Here is a 25,448-nt window from a genome sequence, read left to right as displayed (position 1 = left end):
AACTCTAAAAAAATATATTACATGATGAGGCTAGGCGCCTAATGTAGATTTTCTAGTGGTGCTGCAGCATTCAACCAGAGGAGGATATATTTATAGTTTCTACAGCTCAGATATGGATAATCCTATTAATTTTCCTTTTCAACATTGATGCTGTGCATGGGTTTTAGTTCCACTAATTGGTTGGTTGGGTTTCTCCATATTGCTGATAACACATCCTTATGCAGTGATGTATCAGTTTTGTGTTTGTTCTGGAGGTTTTTTGCCAGGATTTTCATATCTACAAGTGTATTTTTTAATTTATTTATTTTTTTTAATCATTGATTAGTTCTCAAAGAGCCCAGGGGTGGAGACAGAGAATTATCAACAGGTGGCCAGGCTGTGAACACTGGGGTGTCACGTTTCTTATTTCATATTATGTGGCAAAGTGAATATGATTCAGCAACAGCAAAACAAGTTCACCTTCCTGCTGCACTTTTGCTCATTGGATCACACAGTAATCCATATTATTACAACTGCAAGTGTATAGGTGGTTGATATTCACGTTTATAGATTGTTTTCATAAGGCAAATGCAAGGCAAATTTATTTGTACAGCGCATTTCATACACATAGCAATTCAATTTGTTTTACATGATTTAAAAAGTGCAACAGAAAACACCGAACAGTTTAAAAATCAATGAGGACATTAAATAAGCAGTAAAAACAAATTAAATCAACAATAATATGAGTAAAAATCTCCCTCTCAGTCATACTTAGTAAAGAAAAAAGTCCCTTTAACTTGGATTTAAAAATTCCCCATAACAACCCATGTACCTTATAGGTCTGTGTGTTTTGGTGATTAAAAAAAGGAGAGTCAATATTTGATTTTCATTTAAAAAAAATAAAACATTAAGCTTGAAATTTAAGGCATTTTAGTTCACCAGGGTAGAGAAGGGATAAAGAAAACTATTATTTTCATTTTCTGTTTCTAAAAACAAGAAAATCCACTTTTGGAAGGAAAAAACGAAACAAAAAAGCCCAGTTTTTATAATGTGTAAACGTAAGTAAGACGCCATTTTAAAATTAAGCTTTGTAACAGAAGTTGATGGACATGGATCAGTACATTGTTTTTTGAAACAATAAAAAAGTGTGGCCATGTTCCAAATGTCACACTAACATAGTACCAGTGACGTGCCGTGAGCACTAGGACTGGGTAGGCAGGGCGTCGCAAATCGAGACCACCAATGTCGACACCAATGACAATTTCATATGTTTCATATGGCAAGTCTTAATCTAACAAAATCAACATCGTAAAACACCATTAAAAATTGTTTGTGTTAGAAACATGGAGAAAGTAACAACAACAATCACAACAGCCTCAGTGAGGAGCATCCACAAAGCCAATCATTTCTTTTGTACCATTCACTGTGGAAAATAAGAACAATTTTCTGACCTTACCTTTGCTGAAGGTCTGGTAGCTCAGGTGTTGATCTCCCATATTTTAAAAGCTGTCGTTTTTTCCTCAAAAGAAAGTTTCTTTATTGTCTCTAGCGCTATCATCCTGCCTGTAGTGTTATCCCGCCTACTAGCTAGAGAACGTAGCAGAGGCCACGCTGTATCAATTCACTAATGCGCTGTGAACGTACGTATAGCATTTAGCATAGCACGGTTTACGCCAAAGGCAGCGTAGAGAGCTGTATTTTACGTAAATGGTTTTCATCTCGGGGAAAACACATAAAACACGCTATGGGAACAGAGGCAGAGCTGCAATGTGCTTTTGGGAGGGGGTGTGGCCTCCTCCTGCCTTACAGCGGAGTGAGACTGTTGCAGCGTCTGTGCCGTACCAGGAAATAGCAATGTTAGTCCATTTGGGCTATGAAAAGCACAAAATGCTGACATTTTCAAACTTATTGGTACTGTCGGCTATCGGAAATTTAAAAATAAATAATGAACAGACTGTAAATGAGCCAGATTTAGCCAAAAGAGGCTAGTTTTCATCTGGTGTCCCTCGCCGGATTTTAAAAGGAAAATAAAAACAGAGAGAATACAACATGAAAAAAGAGAACAAGTATGACAAATAACAATAATTACTGATAAAACAAAACTTTAAGCCAGGACAAAAACTTGCACACAGTATATTACAACAGGAACGCAGTTCAAACAAAATAGTTAATCCATACTTCACACAAGAGAAACAAACTTCCATTAGTTTTTAACACTTTTGTAAATAAAGTTAACTGGAAGTTTTGTCAGTAGCACAATGGACGGTCTCTGAAAATCTCCCAAATGTCGGCATGAAATGTGTATACGAGAGTTTTATGGATCTGTTCATATTCTACTTGATCACTTTCTCACTTCAAATGTTTTCAGAACTTTCAAAGGTGGAAAATCAACAGAGATGTTTAGCCTCAGTGTGATTCAGGTTTCTGTCATTGTAGGTTTGAAATGCATCTTAGGAAACTTGGAAGTATACTTCAGTGGGAACGATCGTCATCCTAATCATACTTATAGTATATAGTAGAGAGTATATACTCGTTGAGTTTGTAGTGCATAGTACACAGTGGCCCACTTCGAACACAGCTGGTGTCTCAGGGAAGATGACAAACTCCTGAAACCCATTTATATCATTACAGTTTTTTCAATTCAGTAAATAATGCAGATGTCCAGTTGTTGAATGATATGATTTTAAATGTATCATTTGTTCCAATCCCATGTATTTGGGGTAATTAGCTTTTCTCTATTAGTCCACTGGTTGAATGGACTGTCAACGTGGTTGTATTTCCCTGAGACGAACTGGCGTCATGTTAAAGGTGTTACCTGGCTTGTGCTGAGATAAACTCCTGCATCCCTTATCATAATAACGATGATAATGATATTATGTTATGTTATTACAGCTGTGTGTTCAAGTGAGGACTGTTGACATTATCACTGTCTGGTGTGATCTTAAGCATTCTGGCCTTTGAATCTAATTTTCTCTAAATAGACATAACATTTACTTTCCTGGCAACGTTCACATTCTTTTCATTGTACTTTTATGCTAAACCTCTTCATCAAACACCTTGTTTGCCAAAGCAGGCCAGACGTAACGCTGGGGCGTGCTGTAAAGGCAAAAATTGCAGAGGATGTAGGATGAGCAGCAGGAAGAACAACGATCGCTGCCTGCATGCCACCAACGGCAGATAATTAAGGGTGAGGGTGGACAGATCCCTAAAGCACCGGAGTGTCTTGATCATGTAGAACTCTGGACGGAGGCTGTTCATTTAACAAAGAAGAATTAAGTCAGTGATGCTCTTTGGCTCTTTGTCTTATTATTTATTATTATTCCCCCAGAAAACCTTAAAAGAGGACCATTTTTCACCCTTTTTACCTCTTTCCTTTGTCCCATTTTTGCCTCTTTTCAAAAAGTTTTTTCACTTCCTCCACATTTTCTATTTTTTGTCCATTTAGCAAGTTCTTTTTGACACTTTTATCCAATTTTTCCACTTTTCTTCTGATTAAGCTAATTTGCCCAATAGATATCACTTGTTTGTTTTTTTTCTCTACATTTTGCCTCTTTTTGTTCCACATTTTTGCCCTTTTTCACTATTGTTTGCCATATTTTCTCCATTAAAGCTTCCCTTTGCCATTACATACCACCTGGTTCCTCTTTATTTGCCAATTTTATGGCCACTCTTGACTGCTTTTGGTCCACTTTAGTCACTTTTCAGTGTTTTTGCCACTTTTGGACCATTTTTGGCCACCTGTTACAATGTCTGCCTCCATTCACTCGTTACCCTAACCCTTAGTTACCCTAATGCAGAAACCCGAGTAACATGCATCTACCCACGTCCTGCCTTTGACTTCCTTTTCCAAACTGAACTGTCCAGAACCGTTCAGGGGGTTTCATCGAGAAAAAATAACCAATGCACCTAACCCAAAAATGCCAACATAGCTCCAAAGGTGTCATCATTTAGTAAATGACACTTAATGACAGCCTTCATGACACCTTATTCATGCTAATAACAGTTGTCACATCTTAATAAAACAGAATAAAGTGCTACCGCAACGTTTACTTTGAGTACTATTTCATTTAAGAGCTACTTTTTACTTGTACTTGAGTATTTTATGTACAATTTCAATCAAGTAACATTACTTCTACTTCAGTAGGATACACCAGTATTATTTCCACCTCTGCTTCTCTCTACCAACTGTAAATTGTGCAGAAAAGGGAGAAATTATTTCTTTCTCACCCACTCACTTTTTTTAACGGGTTACCTTGTTCGGGTCCAGTGGCTGCACTCTGCTTCTGTCTGGAGTTCAATATTTTATTTATGTCGTTTTTGCGGTAAGTGCATAACATTTTCGGTGGGCTCCACTCACAGTGAATGAGTGAGAGTGGGAGTCATGGAGCCAGATGCATGAGAATGTGAGTGTCCTCATTGTTCTGCATGAGCCCAGTCCCCCCCGTCGCCTCCTCTGCAGTACTTCTCTCCACTATCCTCAACTGAGGGAGTCCTCTTTATTTCCAGCATCTGCGGCGCGATGAGAAACACCAGCTAACTAGGCCACTGCATAATAAGCAAGAATAGAAACAAAGAGAAATGAAAAGAAAAAAGGGAAGCGGGATCCGTTCGTGGTGGGGATGCTTAGCTCACATCCAACTGCTGACAAAAGTAACTCAGCAGGCAAATATTGTTTTTATTTCTTTAGTGCAGATGGGTTCATTTATTATTTCCTCCCTTTGCTGGTATATTTCAACAGCAGAGTTCACCACTCATTTTGGCAGTGCAGCCCTTGAGCAATCCAGTCATGTGACTGTCGGGGGATCCATGGAGCTCTGCTAGTACTGCAACATTTTTGTGATACTCAGCGTTTTGGCTCCTGCTTCACTTCGTCCACGGATTCATTATCTTATCATCCCCAGGAAAGCAAAACACGTCAAGTCTTCCTCTCTTTTTTTCATGGTGGTTTATTTCTGTCACAATGTTCAGAGCCCATCGCAATTTCATACGTGCCATCATTTTTATCGCCATTGCTGCAAAAATGTGTTTACTTTATAAAAAAAAATAAGGTAACACTTTTCTTGAAGTTTTACACATAATGCTGATATTACGCTGTCATTATTATGACATGTCACCTGTCATTAGCATGAATAAGGTGGCTGTCGTTCATTGCCCTAACCCGCATGTGTCCAACTCATGGCCTGGGGGCCAAATCTGGCCTTTTGGAGCACTTCTACCGACCAAAATACGGTTAACTTCAAAACAAAAGCATTATAAAACGAATGGAAGACACGAAGGGGATGTTTTTATTTTTACCTTGAAGCCGGTCCTAGGACGATTTTACATTCCGTTTGCAATGCATCATGGGACGGTTGAGTATGACTAATGTGCCCACCGTGCACACTTACAAAATCCCCGGTGCCAATGGAGTGCCTTCAAGGTCCAGTGGGCATCACGGGCATGCCCTTACATGCCCTTGTGCGGCTTGAGGCGTCCCCCGCTTAAGCGGTGTCTTGCGGGACTGGGGTGTGCAGCTCCGCCGCCTCAGGGCTGTGCATGCCGCATACCAATGTATGCGCCTGGGTTGGCAGAAGTGGTTCTTGCACAAACATTGTTCGTGGACGCACTGGCCTTGGGCTGTGGGATAAGCTCGTACTCTGCTTAGACCTTAAACACGTTGATCCCAAATACCAGTTTTAGGTATAACCACTCACTCCTTCCCTCTGTTCACGACCACCGCCATTATACTTAAGCTGGGTGCTTTGTCACCCGCTTCAATTTCTCCACACTTCAGACTGGCTGAACTGATTACACAACACAATAAGCACAGTGGACTCTATTCTCCCATGTGCTTAAGTAAAAAAAAGCTGCGCAGCGGCGCTGTTTTTGGCTGCGTGCTATTCTCCCCCTGTACTTAAGTCAATCATTGCAGACCTCCATCCCAGTTACACCCTCTGGGTGGAGCGGCCCTGAAATGTGGGCGTTCCCATTCCAATCTGGCCTTGCGCGCACTTCTGCTTAAGTTCTTTTCCTCTTACGCGCTCCTGAACCTGGAATAAGAAGGTGAAACATTATATTGCACAAGAAGTTTGGACTTAGTTACAATTGAAACCACATGCACTCATAATAATGCAGAAGAGACTCCCAGACAGAATCTATCCAAATTCACACTGTCACGCTGTCACGGGAGTGGGGGGCGTCACACAAGCACGCCAAAGGATTGCCCATGTTGACCATCAACATTTCTTATATGTTCACATTTACCAGTTCTAGATGACAAAATATGTTACATTTCATTATATTTTATCTGTGCCGTCCACTCCTTGTTCTGGTCGGGCGTGCGTCGCAGAGCTAATCAGTTGTGTGCCGCGGTGCGCGGCTCGGCTGCTGCAGCTTGTTACAGTGAAACTCTGACAGACGTCAGACTGATGTCTAACTATTTTAACACCGTGTATAATGTAAAGCCACTGTTTGATCACATTACAATAGTAAATAAGTGAATCATTGATGATGACGACTAATGTGCACTGATCATTTCTGAATGCAGGAATGACAGGAGTTAATAAAATTGGGCTTTCAACACAATCAAACGTTAAACTGGCATTAATATGTGGGGAAAAAGAGACATTTTAACTCTGGCTAACATTGCAGTAATCTGATCAAATCAACCTGTTACATTGTTTATCAATGAAGGCGTTTCAAATTAAAAGTGTTCTTAATCATTTTCACGGATTTAAATAACATTTACAAGCGTTAAGAAAACTACATGTTCTGTGACAGCCCAAAAATAATGACCTCCTTTGCTTCAGACTTCCATCATTCACAGACTACACATTTTTGGTTGATTTACGTGTGGTGGGCGTGTCTGGAACCTGGACCGGAGAATATGCGCAGGTGAAAGGCGCGTAACTGTAGGCTCGTAAAGAAGCGCTTAAGTCCAGACCAGAGGATAGGGCCCAATATGCACAACTATAACATCACATTTCACTCTCACCTTAAAACAGTCGACTCTTCCCCACTGCTTCTATTTCCTACCCTGACTCCCTCTTCCCTGTTCCTTTCCGCCTCACCTAGGTGTAACACTGCCCTCTCTTTTTATATCCTCCCTTTAATAAAGTTTTTTCTTACCCTTCCTTAGGGAGCTCTGGTGATGGTCACAATTAAGCAAAAAAATAAATTAATGTATTTAATTGCGATAACAAAACATGAATTGTCGTCTTGAAAAGATTGCTCTTCTTGTTTTGTTGACCTTTGACAGCATGTGCAGACAAGGTAGAAAAAAAGTCCCCATTTTGTATACATCCTGGTATTTCTCGCATACTCATTCTTTTCATACTATCTAAGATAAACGCACTACATACTAACTTTGACATCAAACTTATTATGAGTAGTACATTTTTTATGACCATTGTCTGCCAAATGTGAGTGTTTAGAAGAAAGAAAAAAAAAACATGAATTCATCTTTTTTACGTCTTCTGTTTTTTTTCTCCAGTGTGGAGCACGATTTTCGTCTTCAAGAAGGTCAGGTGGTACGCACGTGGAAGGTTGGCGATCCTCCAGAGGAAATGCCCGAGACTCAAACTCCGACTCCAACTCCGACTCCGACGCCCTCGACGCCGAGCCAACAAGACTCCCCCCAACCAGTGCGACCGCCTGCCACCAACAAGAAGAACCGAAAGAAATGCTTTTGGTTCCTTTAATCACCGTTTGATGGAGAGAAGGACTTTTTTTGACACTTTAATGCACTGCAGACCCTTCTTTTCAAACAACAAAACGATTACCTTTGGAGATTTGCCTTGAAGGGGAAAAACCTAAGCCTGAAATGAACTTCTTGAGGATTACAATGCAAACACAAAACTATGGAAGCAGAAAGAGTAACACAAGTTATTTTGATGTGAGCATTTTTTAGTTATTTATTTTTTGTTGGAGTTTATGACACTTGTTTTTTGAATGCATCTCTGGCACTTTCAAGCCTGGCACATGTGTGGGTGAGTAAAAGTGTCTGAGTAAAATTAAAAAAGACAAACATTCATGGGCCACGATGCAATAGGTACTTCATCCGATAGAATGTAGTTTATTTCTATAATAAGAATAATATATATATATATATATATATATACAGTATATATATACATATATATATATATATATATATATATATATATATATATATATATATATATATATATATATATATAAAGAACAGAGTTATTTGAAAAGAGACAGCAGAGAAAAGGATTTATCTACGTTAAAAGACTGATGAGGGTCAGAACACCAGCTTTTATATGCAGAAATGTTTAAAGAAAAGTTACTATGGATCTCTATCTGAACATTTTAATATGCTTTAGTTGATGAAAGACAAAAAAATCTACATTTCTTCATGTACATACAGCACACATACAAATGGACATATTTAAAAAAGGAAATACATACATAATTTGAAGAAAAAATGGTAAGTTAAGTTCTGTATATTTCAGAGCTACTCTGCTTGGATGCTATATAAAAGTATTTTACCACATGGGCTGGTGTGTGTCATTCATGGTTCAACTCTTGTCAAAAGACAAAATAGATTTAAATAGATAGACCGTCTCAAGATTAGCGCCAACCACAATGTCTGTAACATATACAATAATGCACAAATGATTAATAATTGATAATGCTGACCCCAAACATTGTGAAGAATTATTATGCTACAGAAGAAGAACCAACCTAAAGTGTCAAAGGTTTGGGACGATTTCACTGAAAACTTATATTACACACCTGAGGTAGAACTAACATCTGTAGAGTTGGGGATTATTTCATGGCAGGGATTGGTTGAAACCAGTTTTTGCTGGATCAGTTTGAAAAAAAAAAAAAAAAAAAACCCTATTTCTCATCATTGGTGAAAATCAAAAAATTAATATCTCAGTTTCTAATTGACCGATCTTTATGGAATGTTATTAAGTTATGTCAGTTTGGTTCCTGAATTACCCCAGATAATTCCATCCACATTCCATCTAAATTATTCAAAAAAATTAGAGTTGGCCATACATTCAAACCTACTGTGTCTTTGATAATGGGGATGCTTTGTTTTTTTTTTACCATGATCAGAATCACTGATCAAGATAACTGCCAATATGTGAAAAAAGGGATATTTGGCACTTGGTGGAGGTTTTTTTTCAAATACATTCTCAAAATAAAGATAATGTTTTTATAGTTATTCGTGGGAGTCAATTGAAAAAAAGTCCAAATTTAAAGATATGAATTATTAAAACGTTGCATTTTGGTGCTGCATTTTCAGTCGTCAGATAGCGGTTCAGACGAGTCCACTTTTGGGGACACTTCAGGCTGAGTCTCAGGAAATTAAGCCTCGACTGTTGGTTTGGCTGTGACAAGACACTCCCCCCCCCCCCCCCCAAATATTTCCCACTTAGTATTCAGGCTCACATAAGCAGCTTCGATGAGGCTCTGAGGTAATATGAGATCTAGGCCTATAATTTATTCCAAACTTCCACAAGTGTTGGCGCTCGGTTTGTTTTGCCTGCTTGTTTGGATTTGGGCGACTGCTGCCAGCTTTGCCTCACTGACACGCACGCACGCACGCACGCACACACACACACACACACACACACACACACACACACACACACACACACACACACACACACACACACACACACACACACACAAGTTAGAAACAGGCTGTGTTTTGTAATCATTGGGAAAAATTATTGGGGAAAAACCAACGCAGCCATATTTACACACACACACACACACACACACATGTTCGATCCTTTGTTAACACGAGCCCCACGCTCCTCTTCGTAATCCTGTCCTCCTGAGCTCGAGGTTTTTCAGATCTTGCACCATTTTCAAAAACTAAAAACCGTGCAACCCCAAAACTACACAATTTACACACAAAAATAACCAAACACAGTCTCTCAGCTCACATATTGTTCTCAAACACCAATACAATGCATTATCTCCCCTGCATCCCATAGTCGCTCAACTATTCTCGTATTTATTATGTATGAGGTAGATTTTTATGTTTATTTAAAACTCAAGTGGTTGGTTTGTCACTTGTTTTATTCAGAGGATAACGCCAAGTTATAAATTGCACATGAGCTGCAATGAGACACAAAATGAGTCCCTTTTTTTGTTAAAAATTTGCATTTTACTCCTGGTGCTGTTGCTATTATGATGATAGCAACAGCACCCAATAGCTACTACTATACTAAAGTTATAAATAACTTTATTAATGTAAACCTGGTTGTGGGGTCCTTGTCCTTCCACCAACACTTTCCATTCTGCCGCATCGTTGCTGCTGCTGCTCAATGGGTCTTAAAGGAGTTTTTGTAGATGTAAACAGGAGTTCCATGAATCAGTGATTGATTAATCAACCTCGCGGACCGGCAGTGTGTTTCCATGTAGTGAAATTCAATTGCGTGCAGTGAATTGGAATTTGAGAAGCAGAAATATATAGATTTTTTGAAATGTATGTTTTCAACAGGAAAAAAAAAAACAACATTTGAAGTTACTAATTCAGTTTCAAAACAATAAATTCAATTTCAAATTCAGTTTCTCGTAGCACAAATCTGAGCCCATAGTTTTATCCTTCTCCGCTGGCATACTAATGTACTACTCATATACAAATTCTGACGTCACTAGTTCCATGCTCCTGTACTCAGAGGTGTAAAAAGTACTGATGTATCCTACTCAAGTAGAAGTACTGTTACTTGATTGAAATTGTGCTCAAATACAAGTACAAGTAACTCATACATAAAATACTCAAGTACAAGTAAAAAGTAGCAAAAAATATCAATTTACTCAGTAATGGTTGTGTGTAGGAATGTACCGAATTACTTTACTTCTTTTAAAACATACTTAAGTACAAGTAAAATTACTGATTTAGAAATATACTCAAAAAAGTACCCATAAAAGCAACTCAATTACTGTAATGTGAGTACTTGTAGTCCATTACTTTCACCTCTGCTAACGTATACAACTCATACTAATTCTGAAGTCAAAACGCTCCTGTTTTTCAGATCTTGCACCGTTTTCAAAACCAAAAACCAAACAACCCTAAAACTACACAATTTACACCCAAAAATACCCAGAAAACACAATCTCTCAGATCACATATTGTTCTCAAACACCAATACAACACAATGCATGATCTCTCCTGCAGTTGTTCCTTTTTTTTCTTTCACATCCATCCCATAGTCACTGGATGTGAGCCTGTGATGCTGAGAGCAGTGTGTGTAGTTGTCAGTCATTAATCTGCTACAGCACAGCCTGTAATCCTGATGACAGAGCAGAGCGGGAGGAGCCAGCCAAACCTGGAGAGGGGGAAAAGGAGCCGGAGGAGGCGGGCTCTGTGTGTGTGTGTGTGTGTGTGTGTGTGTGTGTGTGTGTGTGTGTGTGTGTGTGTGTGTGTGTGTGTGTGTGTGTGTGTGTGTGTGTGGTTGGTAACTTTGTCAGCAGAGCTATTCCCAATTGTTGGCACACACACAAAAAGAAGAACATCCTCAACCATCATCAAGCCAATAATCTGTCTTGTTGACACATTAGATCACGTGTCAAACTTAAAGCCTGGGGGCCAAATCCGGCCCTTTAAAGCTCCCAATTCGGTCCCTATGCAGGAGAAAGTAAAAATGACAGAGAAAGCATGACTGATTGAGTAAATCAGATTTTCTCAAATGGGGGTTCGTGTACCCTGAGGGATACACGATGGTACTACAGGGGGTACTTGAGAGAGAGAGAGAGAAAGTGAAAAATTAAAATGTGATTTTTATAATGTTTATTTTTAGTTAAAAATGATAATCATACTAAATATTATCAGCAACTCACTAAATGACAGCAAAATACCCAAAATGACACCAAGAGAGAAAAACACTTAATATTACCAGCAACACACAAAACGCCAACAAAGACACACTAAATGAGAGAAAAATACACAACATCACTACAAAATACACAAAAATAACAGAGAAACGACACAAAAACACACACACTAGAGAGAATCATTTGAATAATACCAACAAAACAAAAAAGTGACAACAAAAACGCACAAAATAAGAGAAAAATATACTGAATAATAAAAAGAACAGACAAACAACAACATAATACACAAAATGACACAAAAACATAAAGTGATGATAGTAATGATCTCGATTAAAACATGAACTGAAAAGTCTTGGTCCCACATCAGGAGGAAGATGAACAGAAATGATAAAAACTATAGAAATAAATGTATTCAGGAGGCACTAAATACTGTTTAATTCACTTATTTACAAAATAAGATTATTTAAAATGTGTGTTATTACTAATTCATTCCATCATTATGTTCTATAGTTGTTTTTTCACATGATTCTGAGAAAAATGTTGTAGTCGGACAAAAGGTGGTGGTAAATAAATCACCAACTAATTCAGTTGTAGATTCTCATTTCCTCCAAATAAACAAATTCCATGAAACTGCACAGTTTTCCCACACTTATATCACATGAGGCCAATCATCTTTAAGCTCAAATTGTTGTAAGTACTCTCATTTTTTTCCCCAAAATCTTAAAATTTTCCTCAAATTATTCTCCAAAATTTCCCCAAATTGAATAAAAAATTGGTCAAAAAATCAAGAAAATTTAAGATTGTGCGAGTACTGATATCTGTCACTTATTGCTTGGATAATACCGGTGCCTCACATACTTTAAATAGTGTTTTATGTGGAAGTGAAAACCAAGGCACGTGAATGATACATTTGCTCATATAATATGTGGCTCATTTGAGATTAAACTGGTCCATATTTGGCCCCTGAATAAAAATAGTTTGACACCCCTGTATTAGATTTTTTTTTTTAAATGTATATAATAAGAAATGGAGCAAGAGGGCTTTTTGGTTACAGAGATTTGGGGAATTGTGGAGGTCTGTAGAGAGAACATCAAAAAAAAAAAAAAAAACATCAAGGGTCAAAGTTGGCTCACGCAATTCAGAGCAACATCAGTTTTGAGGCTGAGCGGGAAACGGGGAAAGAAAAAATAACCATGTCTGGAGGCATCAACAAGGATGGATAATAGGCCTATGAAAACAACTATAACTGTCCCCCCCCCCCACCCCCCATGCACACACACACACACACACACACACACACACAGTAGCTACACTAATGCTGCATGAATCATTGAGCTTAGACAGCTATAGTGGTGGTATTATGTTTCATTTTACCACATTACAGCTAAAGAGGTCATTTCACAGTCAGTGCCACCAAGAAGTCGGACTTTTTGAAGCTATAACGTACATGTGAAGTCATATTTATGACATCTAACGATGCAACGTTTGGGTTTTCTTTTCTAAATGGAAATACAAAATAAACCCTGAAGTGTCAACAGTGCACAAAGGAAAAAAAAAAGTAATGGATTATAAGTACTCACGTTACTGTAACTGAGTTGCTTTTATGGGTACTTGTACTTTTTGGAGTATATTTTTCAATATCAGTAATTTTACTTGTACTTGAGTACGTTTTAAAAGAAGTAAAGTAATTTGTTACATTTCTACACCCACCTGATACTGAGTAAATGATAATTTTTGTGTTTTAAAATGATCAACAGACATTGTGAAACTAGACAACGATCAAATGCATCACATGATCATAGCCGACCAATCAGATTAAATGTAATGCACAGCACCAAAACAGCATTGAGCGCAGGTTATTTTCTCAGTTTTAAAGGTAATACATTTAGCTATCATTTAACAATTCTTATTATAATGTACATAATATACAATTTTTTTTGTGCCATAAAATACAGTGACAGTAAAAAAGAAATATATGAATTCATTTGTTGTTCTTTGAAAAATACTAGCATACGTAAGTTTTCGGTGAACTTTTGAGACTTTAGGTTGGTTCTTCTTCTGTTGCGCAATTCTTTTTTACAAGATTTGGCAAAATGCATTACCATAATTAATGGTGGAGGGGTGAAAGTAACTAGTGACTTTTACTTGAGTTAATTTTAACTTACAATCAATTGCATACAATACAATTTCCATTAACAGTACTTGAGTAGGATACATCAGTACTCTTTACACCTATGTTAATAATCAAATAAAAGAACAATATACATTAGATGTGAAGTGGAGAAAAAACAAAAAAAATCTAAATCTTTAATCTAAAATACAAACACACACTCACACCAACATAGAAAGACTTACACAACGCCTGTCTGGGCAAATCCTGGATCAGCCCATTGAATTTCACACCAGCACACACACATCCACATGGTTATTTTGGTCACATGCGTGAGTGCACGCGCACGCTTATCTCTGGGAAATAGTAAATAATAAATATAAAAAGGAGCCATTTCAAGATGACATGCCAAGTTTCTGAGTTAACGGCGATAGCTGCAGATTGATTTAATAAAGTATGAGCTGCGTTTCTCCTCCTTCCTCTGCTGTTACTGATGCAAAAAAGGGCAATGAAAAGTTAAAAGCATGTCTGGGCCAAGGAGCACACACACACACACACACACACACACACACACACACACACACACGGTGGCGCTGAAGTAGGGAGGTCGTTTGGATAACACCAAAATAGAGGACATTTTTTAGCACACGATAAAGCCAGGATTTAAACTGAAAAATAAAAGATACCCATGATAAAATATGACTCGAAGAGAAAAGAGAATTGAGAAATTCATCCCTGGCATTTTGTGTCCATACCAGCACTCTACATTATCAGCCACACCATGTAGAAGCCATTATTAAGTCAGTGATGCTCAACATCATGTTCATGTTATAATTTTAATTATTATTCCCCTAGAAAACTTTTTAACCACTTTTTACCTAATTTGTCCAATTTTTGCCACTTTTCAAAAGCTTCTGGCACTTTTTTTTCAGACTTTAGCTGCCTTTTACCAATAAATTGACAATTTTTGTCCTTTATTTTTTGGCCCCTTTTCATTCATATAAGTTAACTTTTGCCCTATAAATACCACGTGTTTCCTTTCCCCTACATTTTGCCACATTTTGCCCATTAAAGCTACCCTTCGCCAATACATACCACTTGGTTCCTTTTTATTTGCCCATTATTTTGCCACTCTTGACTGATTTTGGTCCATTTTAGTCACTTTTCACTCTTTTCTTGCCATATTCGGACAATTTTTGGCCACCTTTTACCATGTCATTCACATTTTTGCCCTTTTTCACTATTCTTTGCCACTTTTAGCACTTTCTCACTATTGTTGACCACATTTTGCCCATTAAAGCTACCCTTTGCCATTACATACCACCTGGTTCCTCTTTATTTGCGCATTTTGCAGCCACTCTTGACTGTTTTTGGCCCATTTTGGTTACTTTTCACTCTTTTCTTGCCACGTTTTTGTCACTTTTGGACCATTTTTGGCCACTTGTTACCATGTCTGCCTCCACTCACTCTTCAAAGAAAACAAAATTGTAGTCCACCCCTACTTGAGAGTCACACAGTAGGTTAAACAATACAACAAATGACATCTTCTAAGTTAGTTTTAGTGTATAGGATTTCATTCAGCTCACTTACATTGTCTCACATACAATATTTTTCGCTGAATCTAAAATCCATGTAAGATTCAGGAGATTTAGTGTGAGAAGGATATAGAGGTGGGGGCCACAGGAGGCTTCATTCTACTTTATTTACCAGGCAGTAACACCAAGGCGTCCCCACAAGGCAGACGCTCCAGGCTGCAGCTGAGTCCAGGCTTTGAACATGTCTATTTCCTTTGCAGCCGCAGCAGGATAATCAGACCAGTAAACAAACCAGTGCAAGAATGGATTACCAAGCATTTATTATATATGAGGTTGATTTTTATGTTTATTTAAGACCTGAGTGGTTGGTTTGTCATTTGTTTTATTCAGAAGGTAAAGTCAAGTTATGAATAGCACATGAGCTGCAATGAGACCAAATTAGTCCTTTTTTTTTGGACACTGCCATCCCTTCAGTCTGCCCTTCCTAGTCCTTCCTCTCTCAGCTCAACACCTGAGTTTAATTTACCATCAGGGAAGGAGGAGGAAGTGGATTAAAGGAAAACATGAGGCGCACACACCCAGAAACAGACATGACCTTTTCCTGCTCAACGCTATGTAAGTTTGTTTGGACTTTTACTGTTAGTGATGTCTCTCTCTTTTTCTTCTTTCTTTTTGTTTGTTGTTCAGTTTAGTCAAGGTCTCCAATTCATTCTGTTTCATTGATTATATTTGCGTATGTCATTTTTTTTCATTTTCGAGAAAATATGTTACAAATGTCCATCACTTTGCATTAACGGCACTTTAAATAGCACTTTACAATCCATCCTGTATAAATGTCATAGTCCCCAAACTTCTAGATCTGTCTTTAATCTCTGCACTATATGTGACATAGGTTGTTGTACTCAAAAGTGAAAATAATGGATTACAAATACTCATGTTACTGTAGTTTCTTTTTTGAGTATATATACAAATCAGTAATTTTACTTGTACTTAAGTACAATTTGAAAAAAAAAAAAAAAGTAATTAGTTACATTTATACATCCAACCGTTACCGAGTAAATTCTAATTTTGTTTTAAAATGATCAACGGACAATGTGAAATGAAGAAAAAAATCAATTGCAAAACATTATAAACCTCCAATCAGATTAAACATAATGCACCTTTTTTTTTTTGCTTATTTTTAATTAAATGAATTGGTGGTATTTAAAAAAAAAAGATTTGTACATTTTGACAAACCTTTTGTTTCATAGCGATTCCTTTGAGTACTATTGAATTGTGCTACATTTTACTTGTACTTGAGTATTTTATGTATGACGTACTTCTACTTAACTACACTTTCAATCAAACAACAGTACTTCTACTTGAGTTGGATATATCAGTATTCTTTACACCTCTGGTTGTATGCTACCTGTCTTTTTAATATGCTGTGTTTGTTTTATTTTATTACTGTTGTGGATGGAAATTAGCCCTCTGGCTACAATCCCATGTATTTACATGAAAAAGTTTTTTAATACTTATTTTATAATTTAAATAATACCAGCAACGCATAAAAACTACAACAAAAACACCTAAAATAAGAGAAAAATATACTGTATAATTGAAAAGAATAGACAGACAATGACAAAATACACAAAATGATGATATAAATGATCTTCATTAGAACATGTCTTGGTTCCACATCAGGAGGTAGATGACCAGAAATGATAAAAACAATATAAATGTCTGTTTCATTCACTTATTTACAAAATGAGATTCTTTAAAATGCGTGTTATCACTCATTCATTCCATCATAATGCTTTATAGTTGTTATTTCACAGAATTCTGAGTAAAGCGTTGTTGTCGGACACAAGGGGGGACTTGAGCCAAAAGAGTTTGAGAACCACTGATTTAAATATTACAAGGCTTTATAAAATATATCTGAAATGTAACATAGTGTTTAACTTTATTAACGATATTCATTGAAAAGCTTTTAGAACGTGTTAATAATACATCACCAACCAAATCTGAGCCACTGAGTGTTTTTTTTTAAACGTACAATTGACATATTTATGAGTGTATGAGTGTGTTTGTTTCTTTTGCCTCTTGACTCTCACGGGGCAATTTCAAGAATCATTGCCATTCAATGTGAGGTGGAGGAGGAACTGCTGTTAAGAAGATGAGATCAGCTCCACGTTATTGAGCGCCCTGCAATCAATAGTTTAATAAAAAGAATTGATTTTCAATCAATAGCACAGACTGAACTGAAATGAATTCTTGGAGAAAATCGACCCTCGGATCGCTTAATGTAGTGTTTATGTAGATGAGACAGTCTGACCTCTTAACATGAATAATTAAACAGATACTGAGGATTGATTAATCCTACAGCTCAATAAACGCCTGGTTAAATAATCCACCAACTGAATACAGCTGTAATAGTGTTGCATTAAAATGTGAATTAAAACGTATATATGGTCAAATGTATTAGTTAAACTCTAACGTAGTATTAATTGTTATGAATATGTTAAAAGGGAATTGGACATGTGTGTGGCAAAATGACTCAATGGCGCCCCCTTGAAAATTGTATTTGCTCCCAGCTGGTACTGATGACATCATCACTGTGGAACTTCTGCAAAATTCTGACATCATCACTTTCTACAGGGATGACCTCATCATTACAGACAGACAGAGATTCCTTGATTTTTATAGAGAGGTATGTCTTGCATCCAACACTGCACTGTTAAAGTACTTCACACATTCATATTTTTATTTTAAACATACATGTTTATTTGATTGTGTTATAAAACAATCTTGACACTAAAGAATTAAAAAATTAAATTAAAATTTTGAAATATTCCTGTTTACTTGGATGATGTGCTACGCTTATAGAAGTTAAGAGTTTGTAGAGCTAAGTAGATGCTAATTAATTATAGAAGCTTTCATTTGCATGCCAAAAAAATGAGTTATGGTTTAACCCAACTGTCATTCATAGTCATAGCGCCACCTATTGGTAAGAGAAAATTATAGGCATTATATTTGCACAAAACATTGCGGGAAAGTTTGAGATGTTCCTTGAAAATGGTCATCACAACACACCAACGTGCCCCACGTCCCGACATGCGTGTGGTTGCAAGGGCCTGTTCATTGCTGCTTGCAGCTTTAATTTGAATAGTTATTCGATTCAATGTGATCTTGAATTTAGTTTGGTTGAGTTAAAGATGGTCAATCACGCGACAATGGCACGACAGGGGGTATTTGAGAGAGAGCGAAAAATTGCAAAAGTTTATTCCCAACACAAGAAATATTAATTTGAGACACTTGAAGTTGCATCTTCTCAACAGATTAGGGCCAATTTTGGTGGCGAAAATAATGTTGGGAAAATCAAGAATAAAGTTGAAAATGAACGTGAACATTTTGTATTTATTCTGTGGTTTAAATACTTGAAGCCCTTCTAACTATTCACTAGCTTTGAAGTAGCTTGCAGTTTCAGAAAGGTTCGTGACCCCTGAATACTGAGTACTGTAATCTCAACATTTCGACTTTATTCATGATTTGCAACAAAATTTTCTCCAAAATTGGCCCTAATCCGCCTCCGTAAACCTGACCATTGTAAAAGCAAGAATGGTGAAATTCCAATCTGCAAGATGGAAACTTCTCATCCTTTAAAGCCATGTAGCAGATCAAGTCCCTTTGCCACCGTGGAGCTTATATAAAAGTGCAAAATGTAGAATTGCTAGAGTTCATTCCTCTGTCGCCTGCAGGGCCGTCAGCGTGCGTGGAAACACGTTTGACAATTATTTCCAGGGGAATGTGCCACTGTTTGGGAGACACTTTCTGAACATCAAAGTCAGTCTCTGAAGACATGTTAGATAACTTCAAAGTCCTTGCAACGGCTTTTTCAAAAGGTGCTTTTCTCTGGTTTTTGTTCGCCTGGATTGTTTTCTCCGTGTGTGTGTGTGTGTTTGTGAGTGTGTGTGTTGCATCACAAAGCAGATCACTGTTAAAAAATTCAAGGACACAGTGGACACTCAAACAGCAAAACCTCCTGACAGAAAGACACGCAGGAACATCTTTAGGAAAATAACTACTTTGTCTGTCAGTCAGACTTTAACCTCTTTGTCCTCAATGTCCGTATTTGTTTAAAAATAACTATTTTGTAGCATAAAATGTTTCTCTTCTCAAGCTTCCACATTACACACAAAGTTAAGTCATTGGAAATGCATGCATTCTGTAGAATTTAACTCAATAACACATTTTAGATCAGTGACATGTTGTGAGCACTATGGTTGGGTGGGCAGGGCGTTGCAAATTGAGACCACCAATGTCGACACCAATGACAATTTCATGTTTCGGCTGACAAGTGTTAATCTAACAAAATCAAGATCGTAAAACATCATTAATGAAAGTTGAACAAATAATCAATAGCATCCTCCATACTCTCCCAACAAGATATATCTCATGACACGGCAGCGCATCCATTGTTTGTGTTGGAAACACAGAAACACAGAGAAAATGACGACAACAACAACTCAGAACAGCCTCAGTGAGGAGCATCCACAAAGCCAATCATTTCTTTTGTGGCATTCACAATTGTCTGACCTTTGATTTTAGACCAACACCTGAGCTATCAGACCTTCAGCAGTTGTTTTTCCTCAAAAGAAATTGTGAACATGTCTTGTCTCTAGCGCTGTCATCCTTTCTGTAGTGTTATCCCGCCAGCTAGTTAGAGAATACGTATAGCGTTTAGCATAGCACGGTTACGTTCAAAGGCAGATTAGAGATCTTCCATTTTCCATAAAAGGTTTTCATATTTGGGAACTGACTGTGCATGCGTGAACACACATAAACACAGGCTATGGGGCCAAATACAGAGCAGCCTTCGGAAGAGGGTGTGGCCTCCTCCTGACTCCTCCTTCTGCCTTACAGCTTAGTGAGACTTATGGAACATCTCTGCCCTACCAAGAAATAGTGGTGTTGAGTCATTTGGGAAATGCTGACACTTTCAAACTTATAGGTACTGTAGGCTGTCGGAAAATCAGGATGAAATGCAGGATAAAATTCTCAAATCTGATCCAGATTTAGGAACCAACCCAAGATAACTGAATGAAACTTCATAAAGATCGGTTAATTATGTAGATTTTTTTCAATTTTGCAAATGATGAGAGAGGAATTTTTGAAATTGATCCAGAATCGGTATATTGATCTAGATTCCCAATAAAATGTAATGAAATCTTCCATGGTGTAAAATTTCTTTATTAAAAATGATCATTTACATTTTAAAGGCTTGGAAGAAATGTCAATCCTCCAAATGTGAGGGCACCTCCATTTTTATCGGATAGATTGCGATGAAAAATATAATCTGGATCCAATCCAGGTAAAACTCTGTGAGGTAAGTGATGAACCAACCTGGCAAATTTCATAAAGAATTACAAACTGAGAAATGTATTTTTTATTCTGATCTCTTTCAAATTTAATGAAATCCTCCATAGCGTAAGGCAACTTTTGACATAATTCTGCTAACAAACATCAACCTTGTGAAAAAGTGTGCCACCCCTAAATGTGCAGTGATTGACAATAAGCAATCTGGCAAAATTTGTTAAAAACTAATTTTGTGAACCACTCTGGGGCTCAGCATCTTGTTACATTATTGACCAGTTATTATTTTTTTGTTTTATTGCATTTTTTTTTAAAACAATTGTTACATTTCTGGTCATGAGGCAATTCAATCTTAGACTAAGTTGATTGTTTAATCTGATATAAAGCTTTTGATTTCTCATTTTTGCAGTGTTATATTTCTGCTACTGCTGTGCTGCATGAGGCCTATATTAATACAGATTAATCATGTTTATCAAAATTGAGATTGACTGTACACCAAACAAAATCAGGCTAAATTATATGCATTCCTTCATACTCCTTGAATGAGAAGAATGGTCTAATGTCAGTTTTTCAGACTTATTGTTACATAATAGGAACCATCTGACTGTATATCTTGGCATGGACTGAAGTGTGAGAGAAAAGAGCAGCTGTTCAGGCCAGTTGTGATGCTGCCTTTTATTTCCCACAGCATCAAATCTGCAACAAGAGGCTGGTGCTGACAACTCTTCTTAATTAGTCAGGCGTCCTCCAACCATATGCAATATACATCACATTAAGAAGCTCATCTACCTGCTGCACACCAGGTCTCCAGTGGCATAATTATATGACTGATGCTTTGGCATTAATTGGAATTACTATCCCTGAAGATCAGCATCAGTGGATATTACATACAGTGTCTGTGATGTTTGTTTGGAGCCCACTCAGGCAAAGGGAAGATGAAGTGTCATTAAAACTGTCAATGACAACTGTGTGTTGTACCAAATGATCTGGTTTACATGGTATGAGCTTTTAGGCTTTATTTCAAAATCAGAATAACTTTTCTAAATGTGGTCAAATAAGAGATTAAAAATAGAATATCCTTTCTGCACGGAGAAATACTAGCATGTTGGGAGTTTACTTTTGGCGATTTTCTCTCTTGATAACTCCAGCAAGTTCAGATGCCTCTGAAGAAGACTGGCAGTTGACAGTTGAAACATGTCAAGAGATCAAAGTCAATTTTCTGAATAAATGTCTGAATAAATGAAACCATAACATTATTGAAAAAGTTGACAAAAATAACTTGGTGGAATTAATCTAATCAAAGTGATCAGCTGATGCCTCTGACAGCTGACCTCAGAAGATCAAAGTAAATTTTCAGAAAAAAAATTCCGAATAAATGAAACCTGAACATATTATTAAAAAAGAAGACAAATGAGCATGCTGGAATTATTACGTGGAACTCAACAACACATCAAAACGATCAGCAGACGCCTCTGAAGAAGACAGCAGACAGTTGAAAAATGTGAGATCAAAGTAAATTTCCTGATTTTTTTTTTTTTTTTTTTTTTTCAGAATAAATGAAACTTTAAATTTTTATACAAAAACAAGGGAAAATTAAATTGCTGGAATTATTACACAGAAGTCAAAAACACATCAAAGCGATCAGCAGATGCCTCTGAAAATTTTACAGTCGAATCACGTCAGGAGATCAAAGAAAATTTCCTGAGAATAAAAGAAACCATAATATATTATTAAAAAAGAAGCCAAAACTAACTTGTTGGAATTCTTTTGCGGAAGTCAAGAAAACATCAAAGCGATTAGCAGACACCTCTGAAGAAGACTGGCAGTTGACAGTCAAAACATGTCAGGAGATCAAAGTAAATTTTTGGAAAAATTTGTCTGAATAAATTAAACCTTAACATATTGTTCAAAAAGAAGACAAAATGAACTTGCTGGAATTATTACGCAGAAGTTAAGCTCACATCAATGTGATCAGCAGACGCCTCTACAAGATCAAAATACATATCCTGAAAAATGTGTTAAAAATTAAATGAAACCTTAACAATGTTTTTTTTTAATCAATAAATTTAGAATAGAACATTAAACTAAAAGTGATAACGGCCTACATGAATGAATTAATAAATCTGGACAATAATCTGACTACTGAAATGTGAAATAGTGTTTTATTTGTTTGATAAATCAAAGGATGAGGAAGATAATGTGATCATGTCCTCTTCACAGATTTATGTAATATAAAATGTCAGTTTCTAAAATAGTCCATGTGTTTTTAAGCAGTGTGAATTGTATTTTAAAGTAAAAAAAAAAAAGTCATTACTGTACTGTTAATATTTGTTTTACATTGGGATTTATTTGGCGGGACAACTTAGTTGAAGGGGGACATATGAGAACCTGTGTCCCTGTTTGTCTTCTCTAAACCTCATTTAAAAAAAGTGCATACTCTTCATAAAAAGGTCAGAACTCAAGCACCATTGCGCTGCACTGTTACAAAACAACACTTGAATCGAACTGCGACGCTGCTAAAAGCAGTGAACCCAATGCCTCTAAGAAGACTGGGATTTATTCCTACCCAGTTGTTCCAAACCTTTATTCCTGTGCAAAATAATGCTGGTACTTTATGCTTTATGGACACAAGGGCACAAAGACACAACAAAAGAGCTTTGTGTGTGCTTTTTAAAACCTTTTATGTCAGCAGTAAAATGGTTCAGAATGTTGCAACGGTTGGCTGTTATTTTGAGAGTTAGACATAAGACCAAAAGGAAAACTAAAATAAAATTCAAATATAAAATCTCATAAGCAAATGTGATTAATAAGACTCAATGGTTGAAAAACTCACTTGAAAATATATATAACAAATAAGACTATTTAAAACATGTGTCAATATTGGCTTAAAAGTGGCAGAAAAAAGTAGCAACAATTAGTTTAAACTAAGAAAAGAGATTAAAACTGACAATAATGTGTCAACATATGCAACATTTGGTGGCAAAAGCGGTGGAAAGGGCTTATAAGTGCCGGAAATATCTTAAAAGTGGAAAGAATGTTCAGAAAAGGCATTGAAATTTTATGGAGAAGTGGCAGAAATGGGATTAATGTAGCAAAAAGCTTTTAAAAGGAGTAAAAATATGGCAAGAAACAAATGATTAAAATATGGCAAGTTTGGTGTAGTTGCAGGAAAAGGGTAAAAAGGTGGTGAAGTGGGTTTTTAAAAACCACAAATTGGTTAAAAGTTGCAAATTAGAGGGGCCAAAAATGCAAAAAAAAATAGCAACATTTAGTTTAAACTGGCAAAATAATGGACATCTTGAATGTGGTTAAATTGAAAAAAGTGATGAAAATAGGTTCAAATGTGGCAAGTTTGGAGTAGTTCCGGAAAAAGGTTAAAAATAAGCAAAAATGGGCTAAAATTGTTCACAAAATATTCTTGGTTTTTTAAAAGGCCTCTGGCTCCAAATGGGGTTGAGAACCGTTGGTGTAAATTACCAACTAATTCAGTTGTAGATATTTCAGTCACTTTAAATACATACATTTAAAACTCCACAATATTTGCAGTAATCTACACAATATTCCCAAATGAAATAAAAAAAGTGGTCACAAAATCATGGAAATTTAAGAAAATATCCTGCATGAATGGATGCCGTGTGTCTCTTAGTGCTTGGATATTGCTGTGTCCTTACATACTTTACATATTATTTACTGTATATGTGGAAGTGCAAACAAAGGCACAATAATATTGAAATGACTCATTTTCCAGCCCTGAACGAAATTGAGTTTGACAGCTCTGATTTAAAGCTAAAAGGCTGTTTTGCAATAATACGTAAACATTTCACGGAACCATCAAATAGTGAGCTTGACTCAAAGATTAAAAGAAAAACAAACATACATATGGTATGACATAAATAAGCTCCCATGGTGTAATCTTTGGAATGTGTTTATTTACTATGACTTGGTTTGTTCCTCACTCCCACATTAAAAGCAATGGTTTGAATCAAACCGAGGCTTGTATTATTGACTACTTTCTCTTGTGTTGTGAGATGTGCAGAAGGCAGCAACTCCCACACTCGTGTCGTCGTGTTTAAAACACTGCAGTTGTGGTTTCAACTCAATTTCGAAAGTGCAATTTATCACCACCCAAGCTCTCAGTCTTCTCCTTCTGCGGAGAATTGTAACATTAAAATGTGAGAATATCTTGATGGCTCTCTCACAAGTCATCATTCCCCCCATCCTACCCCCTCCCCCTACTGATTGCTTCAAACTGACCCAGTTAAAGCAGTGGATTTTTAAAATGAGAGAATATTGCTTCACAATGCAGACCAGTGTGGTGCCAAGAGGCATTTGGCCAAAATAAAGTCGGCTTGTTCACAAACAATTTTCCTCTTAAAAATGCTGAACACGTCTGACGAGTTAGAGGAATAAATATACAACGTAGAGAGAAGCGAGAACGCGCATCTATACTGTATGTATATATGTGCACATCAATGTGTGATTGTCTGGAATCCCACAGGCTTGGCTGGAGTCATCAGATGAATTTGGAAATCTTCTTTAAAAGGAGTTTTGAAGAGTTTAGCATTAATAAAGTGGGTAACATTTTAAAGACACCAGTAGAAATCTAAAGATCACATCTCATTTTTATTGTGTTATACCAGGGTTTCTCAACCTTGGGGTGAGGAACAATT

General features: G+C 36.8%; 1 protein-coding gene across 4 annotated transcripts in view; it reads left to right on the top strand.

Annotated features, from left to right (window-relative positions):
• Positions 1-7,986, top strand: part of LOC114473276 (mucin-5AC) — a 48,933-nt gene extending 40,947 nt beyond the window's left edge. For all 4 annotated transcript variants that reach the window (XM_028462791.1, XM_028462793.1, XM_028462790.1 and 1 more), the window contains one exon: positions 7,451-7,986. In XM_028462791.1, the coding sequence (XP_028318592.1) occupies positions 7,451-7,658 (208 nt within the window). In that variant the 3' untranslated portion in view covers positions 7,659-7,986. The remainder of the gene's footprint in view (positions 1-7,450) is intronic.
• Positions 7,987-25,448: the final 17,462 nt, after the last annotated feature.

Source organism: Gouania willdenowi, chromosome 12 (assembly GCF_900634775.1).
Source record: "Gouania willdenowi chromosome 12, fGouWil2.1, whole genome shotgun sequence".
Classification (NCBI taxonomy): Eukaryota; Metazoa; Chordata; class Actinopteri; order Blenniiformes; family Gobiesocidae; genus Gouania; species Gouania willdenowi.
The sequence above is the reverse complement of the archived record's forward strand: the minus strand, read 5'-3'. Positions and strand labels throughout refer to the sequence as shown.